The sequence below is a fragment of the Phyllostomus hastatus genome, unplaced genomic scaffold, assembly GCF_019186645.2.
Source record: "Phyllostomus hastatus isolate PE091 unplaced genomic scaffold, TTU_PhHast_1.1 phas_scaffold_216, whole genome shotgun sequence".
Taxonomy (NCBI): Eukaryota; Metazoa; Chordata; class Mammalia; order Chiroptera; family Phyllostomidae; genus Phyllostomus; species Phyllostomus hastatus.
The window spans coordinates 7,101,504-7,124,565 of NW_025334018.1; the positions used below are offsets into that span (position 1 = coordinate 7,101,504).

The following is a 23,062-nucleotide window of genomic DNA, read 5'->3' on the forward strand; positions in this document are numbered from 1 at the left end:
TTTGATTCCCAGTCAGGGCCCATGCCTGGGTTGTAAGCCAGGTCCCCAGTAAGAGGTATGCAATAGGAAACCACACACTGATGTTTCTCACCCTCTCTCCTTCCCTTCCCCTCCCTCTAAAAATAAAATAAAATCTTAAAAAAAAAATTTTCACTTCTTCAGTCTTACTAGCCACATACTCAAGTATGACTAATGACTACCATTTTGGATAATACATATAATAAATTTCAATCACTGCAGAAAGTTCTATTAGACAGTTTTGTTCTACATTATTTTCCTCATCCCTAACTCTCACATATTTATACTTCTAACTAGTCCTCACTGGGCATTAAAAGTATAATTAGTGTTTTTAAGTGTTCGCCTCTCCAATTAGACTAGAAACTCAAAACTTTTGGTCTCAATGTTCAGCACATAAAAAGAGCTCAATAAATATCTGTTGAATTGACATGGGCCTCAGAGCCCATTCCTAGGGAGAGTCAGGACCCTGCCAGAGAATGAGAATGCATTACTTGGGACAATGCAATAAAGGCAGAAAACAGACACAAGAAAAATTTATGTGGGCCAGAAACACGACTCCAAGAAATCTGCACACCCTGTGTCAGACAAGCCACAGGTGCTAAATAGGAGCACCTGTCCCTGGAGAAGCACAAGCATCTCCAAACAGTCCAGACATGAAGAACCCAGATCACCCCAGGATGTTTTCTCCTCCTGTTTTCCCTTTATCAGTTCAATTTTCTGTTCTTGGCTATTACTACTATCTTTCAAATCCATTAGAAAGCTCAAAAAGCAGCTGTTCTAGGCCCTATTCACCAGCTGAAACTACATTCTTAAAATAAAAAAATAAACAAATAACAAACCCACAAAGAAGAAAGAAAAACACCTGACCTGCTGTCTATCTCTGTATCACCAGGCTGGGTGAGACATGGCCTTGATTTTATGTACAACCAGCACGAGAGGAAAGACAGAAAGACTTCAAGAGATGTGGTTCCCTGTAGCAAGGGAAAAATGGCCTTGAAGGCTTGTTAAATGTTTATACCTAACAGGGAAACCCAATTTCTTCAGCTCAGTGAAACGGCATCGAACACCAGATTTATCCATTAAGAACATTCTCATTTAATCACACATACACAGATGAGAGATAACTCACTTCACCCTTTGTGAAGTAAACTCTAAAGTCCAAGTTGTGCCTGGCTGGTATAGCTCAGTGGATTGAGCACAGGCCTGTGAACCAAAGGGTTACCGGTTCAATTCCCAGCCAGGGCACATGCCAAGGTTGCTGGCCAAGCCCCCAGTAAGGGGGCACATGAGAGGCAACCACACATTGATATTTCTCTCCCTCTCTTTCTACCTCCCTTCCCCTCTGTCTATAAAAATAAATTAAATAAAGTCCAAATGCCCTGGCTGGTGTGGCTCAGTGGAGTGAGCACCAGCCTGAGAACCAAGAGGTTGCCAAGTTGATTCCCACTCAGGGCACATGCTTGGGTTGTAGGCCAAGTCCCCAGTTGGGGGTGAGCAAGAGACAACTGATCTGTGTTTCTCTTGCACATTAATGGTTTTCTCCCTCCCTTTCCCTCTCTCTAAAAGTAAATAAAGTATTTTTTTAAAAAGTCCAAGTTGTACGATAGTTATTGTGCAAAGGCTTAGGACATCAAGAAATAGGATAAAATATGGACAGTAATATCAAGGGGACAGAACTACCCCTTCCTGAAGTAAGATGAAAGGGTTCTACCCAAACACACCTTTTTATAGGTTGTCTCCCCTGAGGAATCAACACTCCTGTGGCCTATTTTCTTCATGGGCATGCCGGAGGCATAAGCCACCTAGAAAAAGAAGAGTCAAGATTAATATATAATTCCCACGTAACATGCCAAATAGCTACCGTGATGGTACGTGAGAACAAAACAAAACATTAACACTCAACAAACCCTTTTTAGGTTATGAACATTTACAAAACCTTCAGAAGACCCACCCCTTGCAAACACACAGCTACAGTGTTGCTTCCCAGTGAATTAACTGGCTGAAAGAACACAGAAGAGAACTCCAAGGGATACCTATTTCATCTTGGGTCCTCAGAATGCTGACACAGAAAGTAAATTTTGAGTATTGTTACAGTAGAAACAGGTACAAGAACACAAAAGCAAGACAGATTACAAGTGGAGTTCCACTGATCCCTTCTTTTTCACCAGCTTCCTTTCAGAAATTACTATCTACCTAACCTTTGACTCAATCTGAATACTAACTGCTTAAACTGAATTCACCTGGAGAAATGATCTCACCACTGACAAATGCTAGTACTGAGAGCCCAGGAATTAAAAGGCTGAGGCAATAAGATGACTCCTCTGAGACAGGTTAGGGGCCTCAGTGCCTTGAGGAGATTCCTGAGAACACAATGTGGCTTTCTTTTCCACCCACATATCAGGCCCTGAAATAAGGAAGTAAAATCAGTAGAGCAGAGCCTAGAAGGCTATTCCCCACAGCCAAAATGCCAGCACAACAGGCAGGAAGGGTATTTTTCATGATGTCAATGCTCATTAAGTTAATGAGCCTGAAGGCAAAAAGACTAGTGAAAATAGGATGTCATGATCTTAGGACCTGATATTACTAAGGCCCTTAGTGCCAGAAAACCCTCTGTATATAACCTCACAAATCCTGGAAGATGTTTTTTAAAAATGAGAAAAGCCTCATCCCAGCTGGTGTGGCTCATTGGACTTAGCACAGGCCTGCGAACCAAAGGGTTGCTGGTTCAATTCCCAGTCAGGACACATGTCTGGGCTGCGGGCCAGGTCCCCAGTAGGAGGCATGCGGGAGGCAACCATATTTTGATGTTTCTCTCCCTCTCTTTCTCCCTTCCCTTCACCTCTCTAAAAAATAAAAAAAAAAATTTTTAAATGAGAAAAGCTTAAAATCCCAGGACAAAAGGGCCCACATTCTGAGGCCCCGTCATAAAACCCAGGAGAGAGGGAAGAAGAAAGAAGAGGGCTGGTAAATACTCTATGGGAAGAAACTTAAGCAAATGGAAAATATTCTGCACAAAAAAGAGAAACTTAGGACATTAGCTTCTGTATGAGTAAAAGAAGTTATTGAAATTCACTGAAGCTGTACCAGAGGCAAAACAATAGAGTAATAGCAAAACAGGAGAGTGGCCTTTAGTATTGGATGGTCTGGGTTTGAATCCCACACTTATCAATCCTGCTTGTTAACTATGTGACTTTGAGCAAATTATAAAACTTGTAATCCTCACTTTCATCTGTTTGTAAGATTAAATAAGAATACCTATGCAGGACACTCAGGAACATTATTTACTCTTGCATCTGGTACATTAAAAATGTACTATAGTAATACCCATAATAAACTGTAAGAGTAGTAGAGTTGTATAATTCCTAGCTTACTAAACAAATGTAAGAACCCTGTCTAGCTCTCAAGGTTCAAGTGGGGGGAAAATAAAGATGTCGTAAACAGGTACCCTTCTATACCAGAATTAAAGTTTTAGAACCACTGTATCAATAACAAACTTACCTCAGATGTCACGGTTCTCTTGGCTCCACGTGCTGTTAAAAAATAAACAAAAACACAATCTTAAGTGTGTACACACACTCAAACATCTCTATCCTGCCACTGAAACAATCAAGGGGTGAGTCAAACCGAGCCTCTTACTCTGTCACATTTGTCAGACTTTAAATGTCCCTTCCCCTTCCTCCTTCATATTCACAGAATCCTTAAGCACATTCCCTTCTTGTTCTAGTCCCTTTTCTTACTCCAGTATTCATATTTTTTCTGGGAAATAGATCTGTTCTTGATATATTTACCCATCAGAGTCAGAAGGTCTCTGATACAATGGCTGAAAGAGAAAGGGCATAAGAAACACCCAACACTAACTGGAAAGTTTGGGGCTTGGTTAATAATTTTTCCTGTAGAACTAAAAGGGTAAGAATGTTGAGAGCATATCTATGGTGTTTCAATCCTTCATTAATAGTATTATAAAAAATGGTAAAGAGACGATCCATGGAGATGAAGAAAGAAGCTAAGGATGAGAAAAATGCAATGTCAACATAAGGAAAAAGCATTCCGTGCAAGCAGAAGCTGATTCTGCATCCCTGCAGCCTCATCTTGATTTCTGCTGCAAACTCAACAGGAACTTGTTGGTATTTATTACTTACTAAAGTAAGTGTGACTTACTAAATATTTAACAAGGGCAGGTATGTAAGGTTAAGTGTGTAGTTAAATCTCATTATTTATGACTTTTATCCATTTACATACATGTAGGACAGATTTCAAGAACAGTGATGTTTAGAAAGTGACTAAAAACCTTTATCTATAGAAAAAATCTCCTCTGAAATGTTGTCAATTCTTAAAGGTTTACCATCCCCGTAACCTTCATCCATGATCACATCAGAGACACATGATCACTCAGGAAGATGACCTTCCTTCCCTTTTCATATTGGAGAATGTTGGCCTTTATCTTCAAAGACTACTGATATAGCACTTCAATTTAGCTCTAAAGAATTTGAAAGGAATAAAGATTAGATATATTGAAGAAAATTTAAAAGTTAAGAGTCCAAATGGGACGAATATGCAATAACAGTAAGTTAGTACCTAAGTAGGAAAACCCCAGCCCACTTATAAGGATTAACAGTGAAGCAGCAACGAAGACACCTGGGATGAAGGGCAAACAGGTAAAGCCCAATTGCAACTGTTAAAGACAAATGGTCAAGCACCCTGAGAATTTCAGAATATAGCTGGGCTTGGATGAGATGCTAGAATAGTACTTAGTAGTACAAAGGCCACAGACCAAGTATTTCTGGTACCCATAAGCAGAGCAGCAAAATTTCCTTCCTCATGGTGAGTCAGGGTGGCAAAAAAATGGGAAACAAGATGGTTTTCATTTTTCCTCCCAAAAAGGAGGAACGGGAAACATTACCTAACTTTTAGGAAGACATGCTGCATAAAATAACCCAGAAAACTGGAAAAACAGCAGAGCCCAATAATCTCCATCTTTGGTAGGATGCTTCATCTTCAAAAAGGTGACTTCAGCTGGGTGAAAGATTAGGCAAATGAGGACAGGAACCCTAAGCTAAAACTGAACGCCTCCGATTACTGACTACTGACTTACTGCAAAATTTAAGGAGTCAACCAACACACACACAAAAAGTACATCCTTTTATATCTTACAACCTTTTAGACAAAAACAAGTCTACATGCTAAGCTATTTAAAAATCAGAAGACCTAGGTTCAAATCCCTGTTATTGTGTTTCAGGCAAATTGTTTTCTATATTTAAGAGAAAAGAAACCAGTATTAGGTTATATAATGATTAGATGAGATAAGCTAAATTCAAAGTACTTTATGAAGTGCTACACAAGTGTTGTCATATGTGATTTCTAATGCAAGAGCAAAGTTGAGGCCACAGCAAGGTTTAATGTTCAATTATCTAGACCTTTATTAAATTCTAATTAGCATCAAGGCCAGTGTAGCTCAGTTGGTTGGAGAATGGTCCGGGAAACTGAAGTCTTGGGTTCGATCCCCCATCAGGGGATGTCTTGGTTTCTGGTTTGGCCCTGATAGGGGCACATACCACAGGCAACAAGAGATCAATGTTTCTGTCTAACATATTTTTCTCTCCTCCTCTCGCCCTCCCTGGCCATGTCTCTAGAATCAATAAGCATGTCCTCAGGTGAGGATTTTTTTTTTTTTAAAGAAAAGCTTTGGCTGGCATGGCTCAGTGGATTAAGTGTGAGCCTTTGAACCAAAAGGTCACTGGTTGGATTCCCAGTGAAGGCTCATGCCTGGGGTGTGGGCCAGGCCCCCAGTTGGGGGCGTGTGAGAGGCCACCACACACTGATGTTTCTCTCCTCCTTTCTCTCTCCCTTCCCCTCCCTCTAAAAATAAATAAATGAAATCTTTAAAAATATATACTATCATTTTTATAATCCATATCCATGATCCACATATATCATCTTTTTGGGTAGGAAAACTGAGTGAGGAGTAGAGTTCCAACATTAACATTTACTTTTTTTTTCAGGAAAAAAAAATCCCAAACACTTTTTCCTGAGGATTTTGGGAAGCTACCTCTCACCTTCTAAGTCAAAACTCTGAAGGATTATTATCAATATGCATACATTATCTTTAGATCACACTAGGAAACGTGGCATGTGCTACAAGAAAGGAGAGTGCATTACTCAACAGTGGGTTATAGAGGCTGACAGCTTAACTATAAATGTTATAAAGTCCTAACCAGCTTCTCCTCATTGGCTCAATTGTAACACATCTCAGCAACAGTTCAATGCAGAATTATTTCTGTTCCCCTCCATTTGCTTATTCAACGACTACTTACTGATTTTCTGTTATATGTCAGGAATTATGCTAGGTACTCTTGGAAGAATTATATGTTCCTGATCAACAGGAGTTCACAATAGTGCTCCTTTGTTCTCCATCACTTGGGCATCTCCAGTTTCCTATTTCACCTTAATCCTGACTATAAGACTAAACTGAGCCCTGGCTGGCATAGCTCAGTGGATTGAGCGCAGGCTGCAAACCAAAGTGTCGCAGGTTCGATTCCCAGTCAGGGCACATGCCTGGGTTGCAGGCCACAGCCCCCAGCAACTGCACATTGATGCTTCTCTCTCTCCCCCTCCCTTCCCTCTCTAAAAATAAATAAATAAAATCTTAAAAAAAAGAAGACTAAACTGAAATGCTGATACTTTTTTAGAAAGACTATTTCTCTCCACTGACCAAACAATGTATGTTTTTACAGCACGTAAAAAGCTTACAAACATTATCTCGTTTGGCCCTCAAAACAATACTACAGGGCATGGGAATTGTTTTAATTAATGACTTAAGAGACATATCCACCAAATACTGTGTCTGAAACTTGTTTAGATGCTCATTAGAAAATAACCTAAAAATTGCCCTGGCTGGTGTGGCTCAGTGGACTGAGCGCCTGGCTTCAACCCAAAGGGTCTCCAGTTTGATTCCAAGTGAGGGTTCACATCTCGAGTGCGGCCAGGCCCCCACTAGGGGGCGTGAGAGGCAACCACACATTGATGTTTCTTTTCCTCTCTTTCTCCCTCCCTTCCCCTCTCTCTAAAAATAAATTTAAAAGATCTTTTTAAATTTTAAAAATAAAAGAAAATAAGCTAAAAACATTTCTGAGACAGAGGCCTTGAGAGAAGAAATTGAATAACCTCTGTTAATTTTGTAGACATGACAATTGTGCTGTGGTAATGTTACAACTCCTTTTCCCCTCTAAATAGAGTCCTCATCTGTAGAAATACTTTCTGAAGTGTTTATGGCTGAAATCACACGAAGGCTAGGTTTGCTTTAGAATATTCCAGGGAGTAAAGGTGGGGGAATGGAGAATAATAGATACAAGATTAGCAAAATATTGCTGAAGCTAGCTGATGATAATGGAGATTCATTACACTATTTTTTATATTTTGTATATGTCTGAAAAATTTTATAATTAAAATTTAGGGAAAAAATACGACCAAAGAAAAGAAAGCAAGTCTAGATAATCAAGTTTATGAGCTAGCGTCTTTCCAAAAGATTTTCTTAGTAAAAGTAAGGCATCCAGGATGAAGTTGTAACAGAGAAACTGTTTTTTTTTTTTGTATACACAAATTTCCCAATTCATGTCCATAGTTTATTTCCTTTATGACTGTGGGACTCCTATTTATTAACAGGCCCTAAACCAAGAAGCACTGTAAACAACTAGCTAGTATTGCTCTACTGGAAGCAAAAAATAAAGCCGCGACCAACAGGCTGCACCGGAAAAAATAATGGTTCAAGTAACTTATTTTTGCGGCTCAGTAGATGGTACAGAGCCATCCAAAGTAATTTGGAGCCCTAATTCCTCTGCAGAAAGAAGAAACTATAAAAGACCCAGAGAACCAACTGTGTAGCCATTTTGAGAATTTTTTTCTATTCTGGCTTGGAGATGCTCAGTCTGACTGAAATCTACAGTTGTTCAAGAAAGTTGATTTTTAAATAGAATAAGTTGAGAATTTAGCTCTTTCAGCCACAAGTGAAGCTACTGGCCCATTTTCAACAACTATGTGTATTATGAAAAAAAAAAAAAGAAATTAACAAGAAATTCAGAAAGGGCCTTTATGATTTTTAGTCTAATCCTGTTTTTTAATAAATAAAAGCACAGAGCATAAGGATGTGCTCAAAGTCAGAGAGCAAAGCTGGTGACAGAGCGAGAACCGGAATCTACATTCCTCACACCCAATTCAAATCTCTTTCTTTCAAATCTTTTGTTTTCATTTCCTGGAAGAAAGCACCAAGGGAACTAGAATGCTTTAACAAATTAAGTCAACCCCAGAATTGCTAATGGACAGTATGAACACCTATTTTCTTCCCTTGGCTATGCCCCCTTCCCTTGGGACAAAGAAATCTATTTTTTTTTTTTATTCACCGGTAGAGGATTAAGAGCCGAGTCCTCCTCCTTCAATTCCTTTCAAGTTGGTTATAACAATAACAACACTGTTCCTCTAACAAGTCATTAATGTCACTGGCAAAAATAGAACATCTCACTTTTTTTTAGTAAGATTATCTTTGTTCTCTACCACACGATGTCGGTATTCTAGAGGAGCAGAAACTGTCTTTCAGGTTCTGATACTTCGAAGAGCAGTTTCAGTTTCACAGATACTATACTCCTCACTAGTAGAAGAAAGCACCATTTTGTCTTTGTGGCAGGGCCTCAGCCACTTTAACAGAGGGGGGAAGAAAGAGCTCCTTTCATCTCAGATTAATTTTCCTTTTGGTGTACAAAGAACCATGACTTGCTCTTATTAAAAGCATAAGGCTTATAATTACTGAATGTGCAATGACAAAAAGAGAGCATCTGGTAAGCAAACTTTTGTTTGTTTAGTTTCAGGGATCATGGAATTTACTTGAAAATCAGTTACCAATCCTTGGCATGAATCCACATTAACTTGTAAAATATTTTCTGAAAGAATGATTAGTAACTCCACATATTATGGCAATAGGAGGTCAGAATTTTGTTGCTTTTTAAAGGAGAGCTAAAGTCAGAATGGTTAAGTTCCCTTCCATATTATTCTCTCCTTCACTGAGGACTACTGGTTCAGTCAGTACCCATTCAACAATAAATACTTAATCTGGTTTAAAGTCAAGTTAGTTTGCACACACACTCTCAGATAAGCGAGGGAGCAATAATGGTATAGTGGGTAGGAATGTGAGATCAGAAATCAGAACGCCTAGGTTTGGTAGGTTTGAATATGAGATCTACCATTTACTCACTGGGTAACCTTGGGCAAGTCTTATTAAAACTCTCAAGACCTTGGTTACTTTATCCATACAGTGGAGAAATAGTAACATGCATCTCATAGGACTGTTATGAAAATTAAATAAGTCATGTATGGCACTTTAACATATAATATATACTCTATAAATACAAGCAATTATCATCATTGTGAATTATGAATTCCATCTAAAAGATGGGAAAAGCCAGGGGAAATAAGAGGTAAAGCAGAGAGGGAAAAGAATTGAGACTCATTTACTAAAACAAAAGAAAATGACGTTATGGGAAGACAAAAAGTTAGGGAGTTGACTGATTCATATTATACCGTGAAACTGTGAGCAAGATACTTCTATGTTAAGATAGCATCTTTTTTTTTTTTTTTAAGATTTCTTTTTATTTATTTATTTTTAGAGAGGAAAGGGAGGGAGAAAGAGAGAAACATCAATGTGCGGTTGCTGGGGGTCATGGCCTGCAACCCAGGCATGTACCCTGACTGGGAATCGAACCTGCGACACTTTGGTTCGCAGCCCGCGCTCAATCCACTGAGCTACACCGGCCAGGGCAAGATAGCATCTTTTTTGGAGAGGGCAAAGGGAAATGGGAGCTTGAATAAGTTATGTTTGTAAGAGACCCAGGGCCTTCTTGGAAGAAGACCATGCACTACTACTGCTACTACAAAAATCTGCAATTGTTATGGGGAAGAGGAGTTGGCTGCTAGTTACTGCAAGCTCACGCTTCTTCTTCTTCAGTACAGATTTGCATCAGATCTACCTCTCTGACTCTTGGACTCACAGCACAGAAAGTTGAAACCTAAATGAGGAAAAACAGAAAAGTTATCACTTAATTCTAGGATTGTATTTACTTACAGCAGACTAAGCTTATCTTTAAAAAAAAAAAAAAAAAACTCTAAAGTTTAAAATTATGAACGTGACCTGGCCTGATTCCCAACACCATACCGTGAAGTGTGAGATAATTTTTTGCAGTTAGTAAAAAAACAAGAGAAGTAGTTCTGGCAGAAAAATTACAGGAGTGGTTACAAAACTTGCAACCCAAATCATTTCTCTAGGGAGTGATTTCAAATTGGCAAAAATATTTTAGGTATAAAAACTCGTTTGCATGCAGGCTTCTAATCTTTTAAGAAAGAATATGTATATGTTTTACTTGAGGCTCTTCCCTCCATTCTTAAAGGGTAATTTGGCAATACATAACAAAGAGTCTTAAAAACTAAAATGTTCAAATTAATCTAAATGTTGGAATTTATCCTATGGAAACAGTCAAGTAGACAAAAATGTGTATACAAAGATATCTAATGCAACACTGTATATAACTATAACTGAATAGATAACATAATTGGAAAAGAATCTAAATGAACAATTGGTAATTGGTGACCTAAACTGTGGTGTAATCATAAAATGGAATCCAGGGATATCCCACCTTTTGGTGTCTCTGGGCCACACGGGAAGAAGAGGAGTTGTCTTGGACCACACATTAAATACACTTCAACATGTAGTCACAAAAAAACCCCTCATAATGTTTTAAGTAAATTTATGATTATTGTGTTGGGCCACATTCAAAGCCATCCTAGGCTGCATGGGACCCGGGGGCTGTGGGTTGGACACCCTAGAATAGCATATAACCATTGTTTTTAGGTATATTTATTCACGGATAGGATGTCACAGTAAGTTGATGGAAAAGGCAAAAAAATTATATAGTACCATAGTTTTGAAAATTATTTATAAATTCATATGTATTTATACACGTAGAAAAGGTCCAGAAAATCATATACCAAAATGTTAAAATATGACTATCATGGATAGTGGGTTAGGTTAATTCCGTAACTTTAAACTTCTATTTTTCCTTACCTACACAAATTTTCTATAACAAATAATTACAGATAATTGAATAATTACTTTATAACCCATTTTTCCTATTAAACCACCACTCAACAGTCCCAGACGTGCAGACGAACATCATTCCACACCCCACATTTTAACTCAAGCTCACTACAAGTATATTATGCTGCTGCAGAGACACACTAGAAGCAAAATATAAAAAGAAAATGCCCTGAATGCTGTTAACAATCCCAAGCTACAAATAAGCATGACTCCCATACACTGTTTCTCTTCTACATATTATTGGGTTTGCCAGAAATTTGTTTTATAAAGTACTTTTTAAAAGATTGATTGGATTGACTGATTGATTTTTAGACAGGGGGAAGAGAGGGAGAAAAAGAGGGAGAGAAACATCACTGTGTGGTTGCCATTTGCATGCCCTCCACAAGGGACCTAGCCCTGACCTGTGCTCAGTCCACTGAGCCACACCAGCCAGGGCATGTCTGTTTGTTTTCTGTAAGATGGCTCTAGTAGCATTTAGCTATCTTTAATGTCATTCAAAACGATTGTTAGGTTGTATTGTTGACAGTTGTCATATCAGCATGCATTAAAAAAAACTTATCCATCTAATTGGTGAATTTTTGTGCAGCCATTTTAATATTAAAGATACAAGAAAATATGCAATATTTTTGGCATATTATGCTTTATTATTTCAAAAAAGGTAAAAATGCAACTGAAACCCAAAAAAAGATTTGTGCAGTGTGTGAAGAAGGTGCTGTGATTGATTGGACGTGTCAAAAATGGTTTGTGAAGTTTCGTGCTGGAGATTTCTTGCTCTGTGGTTGGGTAGACCAGCTGGGTAGACCAGTTGGGGTTGACAGTGATCAAAACAAGACACTGAAAACAATCAACACTATATCACACGGGAGATAGCAGACACTGTCAAAATACACAAATCAGCTCTGGCTGGTGTGGCTCAGTGGACTGAATGCCGGTCTGCAAACCTAAGGGTCACTGGTTTAATTCCCAGTAGGGATGCATGCCTGGGTTGCAGGCCAGGTCCCCAGTTACGGGAATGTGAGAGGCAATCCATCACTTTATCTCTCACACACTGATGTTTCTCTCCCTCTCTTCCCCTCTCCACAAAAGTAAATAAGTATTTTTAAAAATACATAAATCAATAGTTATCAATGAAAATGAAAAATGTCTTTTATTTTACACAAAAAAACAAACTTTTTGGCCAACCCAATACTTTAAAATACCTATTCAACCTGAGACAAACCTATACCAGCATATGTAAGAGATTCTCTCTGAGGTTTATTTTTTTATAGCCTTCAGAATATTAATATTCTCCTATAACACAGGAATACCTAAGTTTAGCTTATCTCCTGGATGACAAGACTAGAAAAATATACAAGACCCAGCCTCTAAATTATGAAACAAGTGGGAAATCTTTAATGTTACCAAAGTAATTTCAAAACAGCTGAACCAGTCTAGTGCCTAAATGGAAACAACTCAATCCTTGCTAAAACACAAAGCTGAATCATCACATGGTGTAAGAAAATTTTTCTGAGTAACCCTGGACTAGACTTAAGGAAGCACCCCATTTTGGCCTTTGGCCTAATCCTAAATTGTGTTTGTGATGAAAAAGGTGCTGGAGGGCCTGGTTTCTAGTCACTAGTCAAAATACCACTGTGACTCTCCATCAATTTGCTTGCTACCACTAAACCCCTGAGAATAAGATTTACTATTGAAAGAAAGGGAGAAAACATGCAGGAAGAGAAAAACCATCAATATGATTCTGAAAAGTGTGAAAAGGCAAAACTATGAGTTGATCTTAAAAGAGATCACTGAAACAAAGTATTTTCATACAGTAAATAGCTCCAAAAAAAGTTATCCCCCCAGTGTGGGGAACAAAACAGAGTTGGCCTTAATACCAGAGCCTCTCCCTACACTTTCAGAGCAGAAGTATTTCCTTTGGAGAGGAAATGACATCATCCACCAGATGACAATTTAAGAGGCAGTGTGTGACTGACTTCAGTGTTTGAAGTACACATATAATTTGGAGACACTAGAGGTTGGCCGGATGTGCATTCCTCAGACAACTGGAATTGTGCCTGAACAGGTCATGGAGAAGCAATCCCAGAGACCCACCCAACTCAACAACCCACCAACACTACTACATAAATTTTGTTAATAATTTCTACGTAGAGCACAAAGAGAGAAACACGCTTTTCGGAAAATGCTAACTCTTAGGGGATATCTTTGTTAGTAAGATTGAGAGCCAGAGGCTTTAAAAGATTTTAAAAAACAAAAAAAGCGAAAGCAAAAACCCACTCAAAACAAACCACAATGAGCCAAGTTGTTTGCTGGACTATCGTTTTTGGGGTTTTTTTATTGTATTTGATTAAGCTGTTAAATTGTCCAAATTTCCCCTTTGCCCCCTTCACTTCCTCAGGCAATCCCCACACCACTGTCCATGCCCACGGGTCATGTATGTGTTCTTTGGCTACTCTAATTCCTATGCTGTACTTTACATCCCCATGACTATGCTTTAACTGCCAATTTGTACTTCTTGATCCCTTCCCTTTTGCCCATTCCCCCAACCCCCCTCCTATCTGGCAACCATTAAAATGTTCTCTGTATCTATGATTCTTTCTGTTCTGCTTCTGTTTTTGTTTTTTAGATTCAACTGTTGATATGTATTTGTTGCCATTTTATTGTTTTTTTCTTTTTTTAAGATTTTATGTTTTTAGAAAGGGGAAGGGTGGGAGAAAGAGGGAAAGAAACATCAATGTATGGTTGCTTCTCGCATGCCCCACTACTGGGGGACCTGACCCAAAACACAGGTATACGCCCTGAATGGGAATCGAACCTGAGACCCTTTGGTTCACAGGCCAGCATTCAATCCACTGAGCCACACCAGCCAGGGCTATATTTTTCATTTTTTCCTCAAAGACGACCCTTTAACATTTCATATAATGCTGGTTTGGTGGTGAGGTACTCGTTTAGCTTTTTCTTGTCTGGGAAGCTCTTTATCTTCAATTCTAAATGATAGCTTTGCTGGGTAGCATAATCTTGGTTGTAAGTCCTTTCTTTTCATCACTTTGAATATTTCTTGCCAGTCCCTTCTAGCTTGCAACATTTCTTTTGAGGAATCAGGTTACCGTTTTATGGGGGTTCCCTTGTAGGCAACTAACCACTTTCCTCTTGCTGCTTTTAAGATCCTCTTTTGCCCTGGCTGGTGTAGCTCAGTGGATTGAGCACAGGCTACAAACCAAAGGGTCACTGGTTCAATTCCCAGTCAGGGTACATGCCTGGGTTGCAGGTCAGATCCCCAGTACAGAGTACACAAGAGGCAACCACACATTAATATTTCTCTCCCTCTCTTACCCTCTGAAAATAAGTAAAATCTTTTTTAAAAATTAAGAAAAATGGGAGGACGACTTCCGGCAAGATGGAGGAATAGGTGGACGCACCGTACCTCCTCGCACAACCAAGATTAGAACAACAATAATTTACAGAAATAATATCACTCAGAACTGTCAGAGGATTTATCTGAATGGAAGTCGGACAGCCAAGAAGTTGGAGTAGACCTGTACACCCAGGCTGGTAGGGGACGACGAGCCGGGCGGGCGCGGGGCTGGCGCGGGTTGGCGGCGCACGGAGGTCGGGGGAAATTTGGCGCAAAATCGACGCGACAGCCATCTAGGGTGCAAGAACACAGCGGTGATCCCTGAGTACGCAAGCAACGGCTAGGGGAATCAGCGGGGCAGCGATTGTGGACCAGGGCAGAGCTCTCAGCTCGGGAGCCCAGGGAAGTGTCTGAGCCCAGGAGAACGGAACTGTCGCCATTGATCCCTCCCATCCCCGCTCCCACATATAACGTCACAATCTAGCTCACAATCTAGCGACTGGGGTGCCCAGCCACGGTGAATACCTAAGGCTCCGCCCCCCACCCTAACAAGAGTGACCAGACCGGAAAGAAAAAAAAAATAATAGGAGAGACAGGGAAAGACATAAGATATGTTTCCAGCAGAACAGATCAGTCCCCCAGGACTCATCCTTTTGAGCGACCAAGAAATAGCCAATCTATCAGATGCACAGTTCAAAACACTGGTGATCAGAAAACTCATGGAATTGGTTGACTTTGGGCGCAATTTAGATGAAAGGATGCAGGTTACCATAAAAGAGATGCAGGAAGATACGTGGAGGAGAGCCAATAGTAAAAGGAAGGAATCTGAGTCTCAAAGCAATACAGTGGACCAGAAGGAAGATAGAATCAACCAAGCAGGAAAGCATGATGAAATAAGAATTCAAAAAATCGAAGAAAAGCTTAAGAGCATCAAGGACACCTTTAAACGTTCCAACATCCGAATTATAGGGGGTACCAGAAGGGGAGGAGCAACAAGTGGAAAAGTTATTTGAACAAATAATAAAGGAGAACTTCCCCAAACTGGCAAAGGGAACAGTCTTCCAAGAAATGCAAGAAGCTCAGAGAGCCCCAAAGAAGTTAGACCCAAGAAGAAACACACCAAGGCACATCATAATTACATTAGCCAAGGTAAAAACGAAAGAGAGAATCCTAGAAGCAGCAAGAGATAAGGGGACAGTAACCTACAAAGGAGTTCCCATCAGACTGTCAGCTGATTTCTCCAAAGAGACCTTACAGGCAAGAAGGGGCTGGAAAGAAATATTCCAAGTCATGAAAGACAAGGACCTACATCCCAGATTGCTCTATCCAGCAAAGCTCTCATTTAGAATGGAAGGGAAGATAAAGTGCTTTTCAGATAAGGTCAAGTTAAAGGAGTTCATCATCACCAAGCCCTTATTTTATGAAATGCTAAAGGGACTTATCTAAGAAAAGAAGATAAAGAAAAGACATGTATAGTAAAAGGACAGCAAACTCACAATTATTAACAACCACACCTAAAGCAAAACCAAAAGAAACTAAGTAAACAACTAGAACAGGAACAGAACCACAGAAATGGAGGGCACATGGAGGGGTAGCAGTAGGGGGCTGGGAGGAGGAGGGGGGGGAAAGGTATAGAGAATAAGTAGCATAGAATGTAGGTTGAAAATAGATAGGGGGAGGGCAAGAATAGTATGGGAAACATAGAAGCTAAAGAACTCACAAGTATGACACATGGACATGAACTAAAGGGGGGGAACATGGGTGGGAGAGGGGGAACGTGGGTGGGAGAGGGGGTACAGGGTGGAGGGGAGTGAAGGGGGAAATGGGACAGCTGTAATAGCATAATCAATAAAATATATTAAAAAAAAAAAAGAAAAATGGGGGGGGAATCCTCTTTACCTGTAACCTTTGGCATTTTAATCATGATGTGCCTTGAGGTGGGCCTCTTTGGGTTCACCTTCTTTGAGACCCTGCATTTCCTGGACTTGTATGTCTATTTCCATCAAGTTAGAGAGGTTGTCTGTTATTATTTTTTCAAATAGGTTTCCAATTTCTTGCCCTCTCTCTTCTTCTGGCAACCCCCATGATTCAAATGTTCGCACACTTGACGTTGTCCCAGAGGCTCCTTACACTATCCTCAACTTTTTGGATTCTTTTTTTCTTCTTCTTGCTCTTCTGATTGGCTCTTTTTTGCTTCCTTATATTCCAAATCACTGATTTGATTCTCTGCTTCATTCACTTTACTGTTGATTTCTTGTAAATTTTTCTTTATTTTAATTAGCTTATTCTTCATTTCTGACTGGCTCTTTTTTATGGATTCCATGTCCTTTTTTATGCTGTCAAAGTTTTGTTCACTAAGCATCCTTATAACCAGTATTCTGAACTCTACATCTGATAAGACTGTCTATCTCCATTTTGATTAGTTCTTTTTCTGGAATTTTGTTCTGTTCTTTCATTTGGGCCATGTTTGTTTGTTTCATTTTGGAAGCCTCCTGTGTTTGTTTCTATGTATTAGGTAGAACTGCTAGGTCTCCCAGGCTTGGTAGAGTGGTTTAATGTAGTAGATATCCTGTAGGGTCCAGTGGCATAGCCTCCCCTATTACCCAAGCTGTGTATTTGAGGTGTGCCCACTGTGTACACTATCCTATTGTAATTGAGCCTTGACTACTGTAGGCACATCCAAGGTTAGTCACTGCCTGTGTTCTGTATGGGGTCACACAGCATAAGCCACAAGGCAATGTGCAGATAACTGGTACTTGTACTGGGCATAGAGATGCCCAGACAAAGCCAAGCTGTGAGCCAATGCTGGCTGGTGCCAGTGCCAGGCCGGGGGCAACTTATCAAGAGGTACAGGGCTTGCTGAATGGTGCTTGTTTAACCCTGAGGAAGTCACAGTCTAAAGAATTACAGCATAGGTCACGTATCCAAGTGATATATTCATTACTAGTATTTGCTGAAATACGAAAAAATATTTATATAATACTATTTATATAATAGACCTGATTTTTTTATTTTCCAGTTATAATCTAAATTATTAAACAACGAAATGTAAAATATATTCATTTATTATCTCTTTCTTGTGGAAACTAGCTAAGACAAAATCAATGTACTTATTTGTATATAATAAGATTAGCTCTGAAAATATCTTTTGTGATAAAGCAGTTGAGTTCTGTCTTGGCATTTTTTGGCCAAACTAACACAAGTGGACACAAAATATTCTGCAGCTGTTTTCTAATTTGTCTTCTTAATGGATTTTCCCTCCATTTTGATTCTTTAGCCTTTCCAAAAATGCTCTTCATTCATGTCTAATTCATCTTTACTTCCTTCACTAGAACTATCTTGCTGGTATCCAAATCTTCTGAATGAGCTTCCACATACACTTCATCTTCTAAATCTCTTTCATTTTCTTATTCAACTCTATCATTCTCATCATTAGACTTGAGTAGCATTCACTGAAGTTCCTCAACATCTCTTGGATTATCATATCGCTGTATTTTCCAGTCATTTTCAATGATAAATGAACACAACATTGACTTCGAAATTTGTGAAAACAAAAACACAAAAGAAAAACCAACTATAGCAACACTGACTTCGGAGTTTGCGTACCTCTCAGGTACAATCTACTATTGATTATCACACACCCTTAGGAAATACGTGTTATAGCCAAACTGATGGCTTAAACCTTATGGCTTAACATTAGTCACGTATAAACACACAGCTAGTCATGACTTTGAACCTATGTGCCCAATGTATATAATTATTTAAAAAAATAATTTGTATCTCTCAGATCAGCTGAACCTCTGCAGGGTTAAGATAATTTAGGAACATCTGAAGCAGGGTCAAGACAAGCCATTCAAATGGAAAAGCCACGGGAAGCAGCTAGGGTGGATCGGAATGTTGGGAGGGGCAGGGCTTCACGAATCACCAGGGTGGGGCAAACCTTGTGAGCCAGGTTGATGGAGACTCAGATGTGCAGCCAGCCTGCCAGCTCTGTGTCTCTGTTGGGGGAGGGGCCTCTGCCAGTACTTCTGTCTGGAAGAAAGCTGCCCCTCAGCTTCTGCCCCGGTGCTGAACAAATAGGTTCCTCCGTGTAGGTCTCTGATGCCTTTCATTCTGCTGCCCCTGCGCTGAAGCTCAGAGAGAGTGAGTCTGAGTTAGTCTCTGTGCAGGTTCTTTAAGAGGATCTGCAAGGCAGTCCAGCAGTTTCCATCTTCCACAGCCTCAATATCCACTGGTTTTTACAGCCAGCGGTGATGGTTACTTCTCTTCCAGGCACTGGCACCCGCCCCCTGTGGTGGGGGACTGATGTGGGGCTGGGACCCTTCACTCCTGAGGTGGGGGCCAGCCCATTCAGCATCTCTGCCTCTCCTACCAGTCATGTTGTAGTTTCTTCAATTTCATAGTTGTAGGACTTCCACTCAACTCAATTTTTTTCCTGCCTTCTAAAGAAAATAATCTCTTTATTTAATGGGATTTGACTACTTCCAACATTGAATTATTTCCAATAAATCTCTTAAAACAAAAGTTATTAGGTTGACTTTTTTGAAAATTATTTTGTTGCTGTTTAATTACAGTTGTCTGCATTTACTCCCCCGCCCCCACCATTCCCACCTCCCTTGCTTCCACCCCTCCCCTTGGTTTTGTCCATGTGTCCTTTATATTGTTCCTGAAAACCCTTCCCTTCTCCCCCCCATTATTCCCTCCCACCTCCCCCCTGGTTACTGTCAGATTGCTCCTAATTTCAATGTCTCTGATTATATTTTGCTTGCTTGTTTGTTTTGATTAGGTTCCAGTTAAAAGTTTCAATTTCTGATGGTTTTGAATGATGGTTGTTCCACAGTTTAGCTGGGGTTTTTTAGTAGAATCTCTTTTTAGATTTTATTTATTTGTTTGTTTGTTTTATTTATTTTTAGAGAGGGGAAGAGAGGGAGAAAAATATCAATGTGTGGTTGCCTCTTATGTGGCCCCCAATGGGAACCTGGCCCATAATCCAGGCATGGGTCCTGACTGGGAATCAAACTGGCGACCCTTTGGTTCCAAGTCCACAACCAATCCACTGAGCTACACCAGCCAGGGCACAGTTCAGCTCTAGTTTTGATGTGGTTGTACCAACAGGCCAGTCGTGTTTACCTACACCTCCACATTGACCCCAAGTCCATATTGGTGGACTATCTGAAGCAATCTCTCTCAACCTCTAAACCTGAAATACTTAAAGCCATTTTAACTACTGTATACCCTAGCAGGTGGGAAGTACAATATATTCTCCACGTGAAAATATTTCAAAATCATCTAAAATGTCAGCCTGCCTCATGAGAAGTATTCAACTTCAAAAAATAGCATTTAAAAAAAGAAGTATCATTACTATACCCTCAATATAGACTAAAGCCAATTAAGAAACCAAGCCACATCTCAGAGAATCCCTAAATTTTGTTTCCTAGCAGGTATCAATTTTTCTTAAAAATCTTCTAGGAAACAGTCAGAAAGGTAAGGATGCTCCTAGAAACTAAAAGCTGAAAAGCAGTCCTGGAGTCATCTCTGCTAAGAGCCAACTAAATAGCAAGAAATGAACTCCAAATGTACTAAGCCTCATCTTGATAACACACAGCCTTTATGCAACATCTCTGTAACTAGTAACAATCTCTCTGAACCTCAGTTTCTTAACTTAGAAAATGAGAAGGTTAAATTATAATGTCTCTACATTTTCCCCTAGTAATTCGGCCATCCCTTTTCTACATGGTCTTCTTAATGAAAACTTGAAGTTTCCCAGGCTTGTTTACCTACAATGTACACAAGAAAGCTAAGATACTCTAGCTAATTACATGTTTATCTTTAAAAAAAATCCTTCCCATTCTTTCCCAACTTCCCTTGCTTACCTTCTCCTTAGCCCACTCCCCATCAACATCACTGATCCTTTAGAGCTTATTCGGAGTTAATTCCATATTGCTCAGTTAAGTATACAAGACAAATAATAAAATATATTGAACTCTGTACTAGGAACCTGCCATCCTCTCTTTTTGCCAGGGTCTTCCTCAGACTCCAACAATAAGGAGTCTTTTAAAGAGTTACCTGTTTATCAATTAATACACATTGTACACAGCCATTACAAATAAACAGAATAAAATTTCACAGGAAGATAAAGAAAAAATGATTGGAGACAAAGTTTAAAAAGACAGAGAGGTTGGCCCTGGCTAGGTAGCTCAGTTGATTAGAGCCTTGTTCTGATATGCCAAGGTTACCAGTTTGATCCCTGGTGAGAGTACATACAAGAATCAACCAATGAGTGCATGAATAAGTAAAACAAGTTGATGTTTCTTTCCCTTCCTCACTCTAAAATTAAAAAAAAAAAAAGAAAAAATTAAAGACAAAGGGGCTTGAGAAAAAAGTTCACCAGAAAACAGTAAAAGAAACAATCAAGCTCCTAAGAGCCCTGGCCAGGTGGTTCAGTTGATTGGAGCATCAACCTGTGTAGCAAGAGGTTGCAGCTTGATTCCCGGTCAGGGCACGTACTTAGGTCTTGGGTTCAACCCATGGGTTGATTCAATCCCTAGTCGGGGAGTGAACAGGAAGCAACCAATGGATTTTTATATCTTATTTATTTTTTTAGACAAAAGAGAAGGATGAAAGAGTGGAAAAGACATTGATGTGCGAGAGAAGATTGCCTCTTGCACTCATTCAATGGGGGATCACCTGGCCCGCAACCCAGGCATGTGCTCTGACCAGGAATGGAACCACAGACCTTCAGGTTTGCAGGCCAGCACTCAATCCACTGTGCCACACGAGCCAGGGATACATGCTTTTAACTAACATCAATGCCTGTCTGTCTCTGTCTCTGTCTCTCTCTCTCAAAAGAAAGAAAAAAAAAAAAGCAGAGCCCTGGCTGGCGTAGCTCAGTGGATTGAGCACCGGCTGTGAACCAAAGCATCGCAGGTTCGATTCCCAGTCAGGGCACATGCCTGGGTTGCAGGCCACGTCCCCAGTGGGGACCACATGAGAGGCAACCACACACTGATGTTTCTCTCTCTCTCTCTTTCTCCCTCCCTTCCCCTCTCTAAAAATAAATAAATAAAATCTTTAAAAAAAAAAAGAGTTCTCATACATTATCTTCATTTTCAAAAAAAAAAAAAAAAAAAGCAATAAACATAGCCGCCAGTAAAGATTTCTTTAAAAAGAAGCTCATTAGAGATACAAAACAGGATCAACACATGTAGAAACCACACATGTTCTCTTGAAAGGAAAGGGTGGAGAAGTGAAGTATAATAGGGGAAATGGGCTAGGAAGGGGTTTCCTTTAGGAAACACCATTAGTCCACTCTCTGAAACTGAATGGTGGGCTGGGGTTTGAAATAGAGGAAAACAGATTCTCTTTGCCAGGGTATGAGAAAATAGCAAACTTCCTGAAGTATACTCTTATCCTTGATCAAGAAAATATAACCAGTAAAAAGAAGAAAGAAGATGATAATGACAACTTTGGTCTTGTTGCTTTCTTTATGTCAAGTAAAAGTATCCCCAAATCCTAGGAAATATCCAATTTAGATGATAAAGTACCCACCTTTCTTCTCTCCAGTTCTGTCTTTGTCCTAGTGTTATCTCTGTTGTTTACTGCACAGGCCATAGTTTCCATTATATTATCAGAGAAAAATAGGCTAATATAAAATATGTAATAGCTAATAGCGAACACATATTTAAGCAAAGTTATTAATTAGAAGAGTTTTATATCAACCCAGCACAGCACAGAGAAATTAACAAGCAAAACATATTATCCTGCTATTCAAAGCTCAAGCAGCTATGGCAGAAACAGATAGTTAATCAAAAACAATGACATTCTGCCCTGGCCAGGTGGCTCAGTTGGTTGGAGCATCATCTATACACCAAAAGGTTTCCATTTTATCCAGGGTCAGGGCATATACCTAGGTTGCTGGTTCCATTCCCTGTTGGGGCACATAGGGGAGGAAACCAATGGTGGCTTCTCTCTCACATCTATGTTTCTCCTTGTCTTTCTCTCAAATCAGTATCTTTAGGGAGGATTTCAAAAGCAATTTAAAAAATGACATTCTGATGTCAGTTTTCTGGCAGAATATACCAAGAGGACAAAGAAACAGAGGGGGTCAAAACACCCTAAAAAGAAAGCAAACAGAAAAATCTCTCCCCCCTTAAAAATCTCAACCAAACGTACTTAGTGACTATTCGACATTTTGTTCTATCTTTACATTTCCTAATTTCAGTTTACTCATTGCAGTAAACTGGCTTAAGTGGCATTACTTTCACTAGTATAGAAGAATTGAAGGGAAAGGGGTCAGCCTATAAACAGTGTACACTGTACACAAAGAAAACAAACAAAAACTCTCAAAAAAATCCCTACTTTTTGGAGTTATCAGATTACAGCACAATTTACTGGTAGGGACCTGCTGAGTAGAACAAAGCCACCAGACTCAATCCTGTGTCCTCTGAGGCTTCCCTCAGTAGTTAAGAAAAAAGAGAAAAGAAAAAAATCATGTATTTACCTCCAAATCATCATGCTTATGATAAAATCATGTATGTAAAGGATGATAATTTCAAAAA

The 23,062-nt window shown here is 39.6% G+C and overlaps 1 protein-coding gene across 3 annotated transcripts in view; it reads right to left on the reverse strand.

Moving 5' to 3' along the window:
- Positions 1-23,062, reverse strand: part of PIP5K1A (phosphatidylinositol-4-phosphate 5-kinase type 1 alpha) — a 43,763-nt gene that overhangs the window by 16,041 nt on the left and 4,660 nt on the right. For 2 of the 3 annotated variants that reach the window (XM_045816416.1, XM_045816415.1), the window contains exons 2-4: positions 10,029-10,067; positions 3,517-3,548; positions 1,740-1,820 (exon numbers count right to left, since the gene is read on the reverse strand). In XM_045816416.1, the coding sequence (XP_045672372.1) occupies positions 1,740-1,820; positions 3,517-3,548; positions 10,029-10,067 (152 nt within the window). Of the gene's footprint in view, positions 1-1,739; positions 1,821-3,516; positions 3,549-9,979; positions 10,068-23,062 lie in introns of all 3 variants that reach the window. The other variant, XM_045816417.1, reaches the window with a different exon arrangement.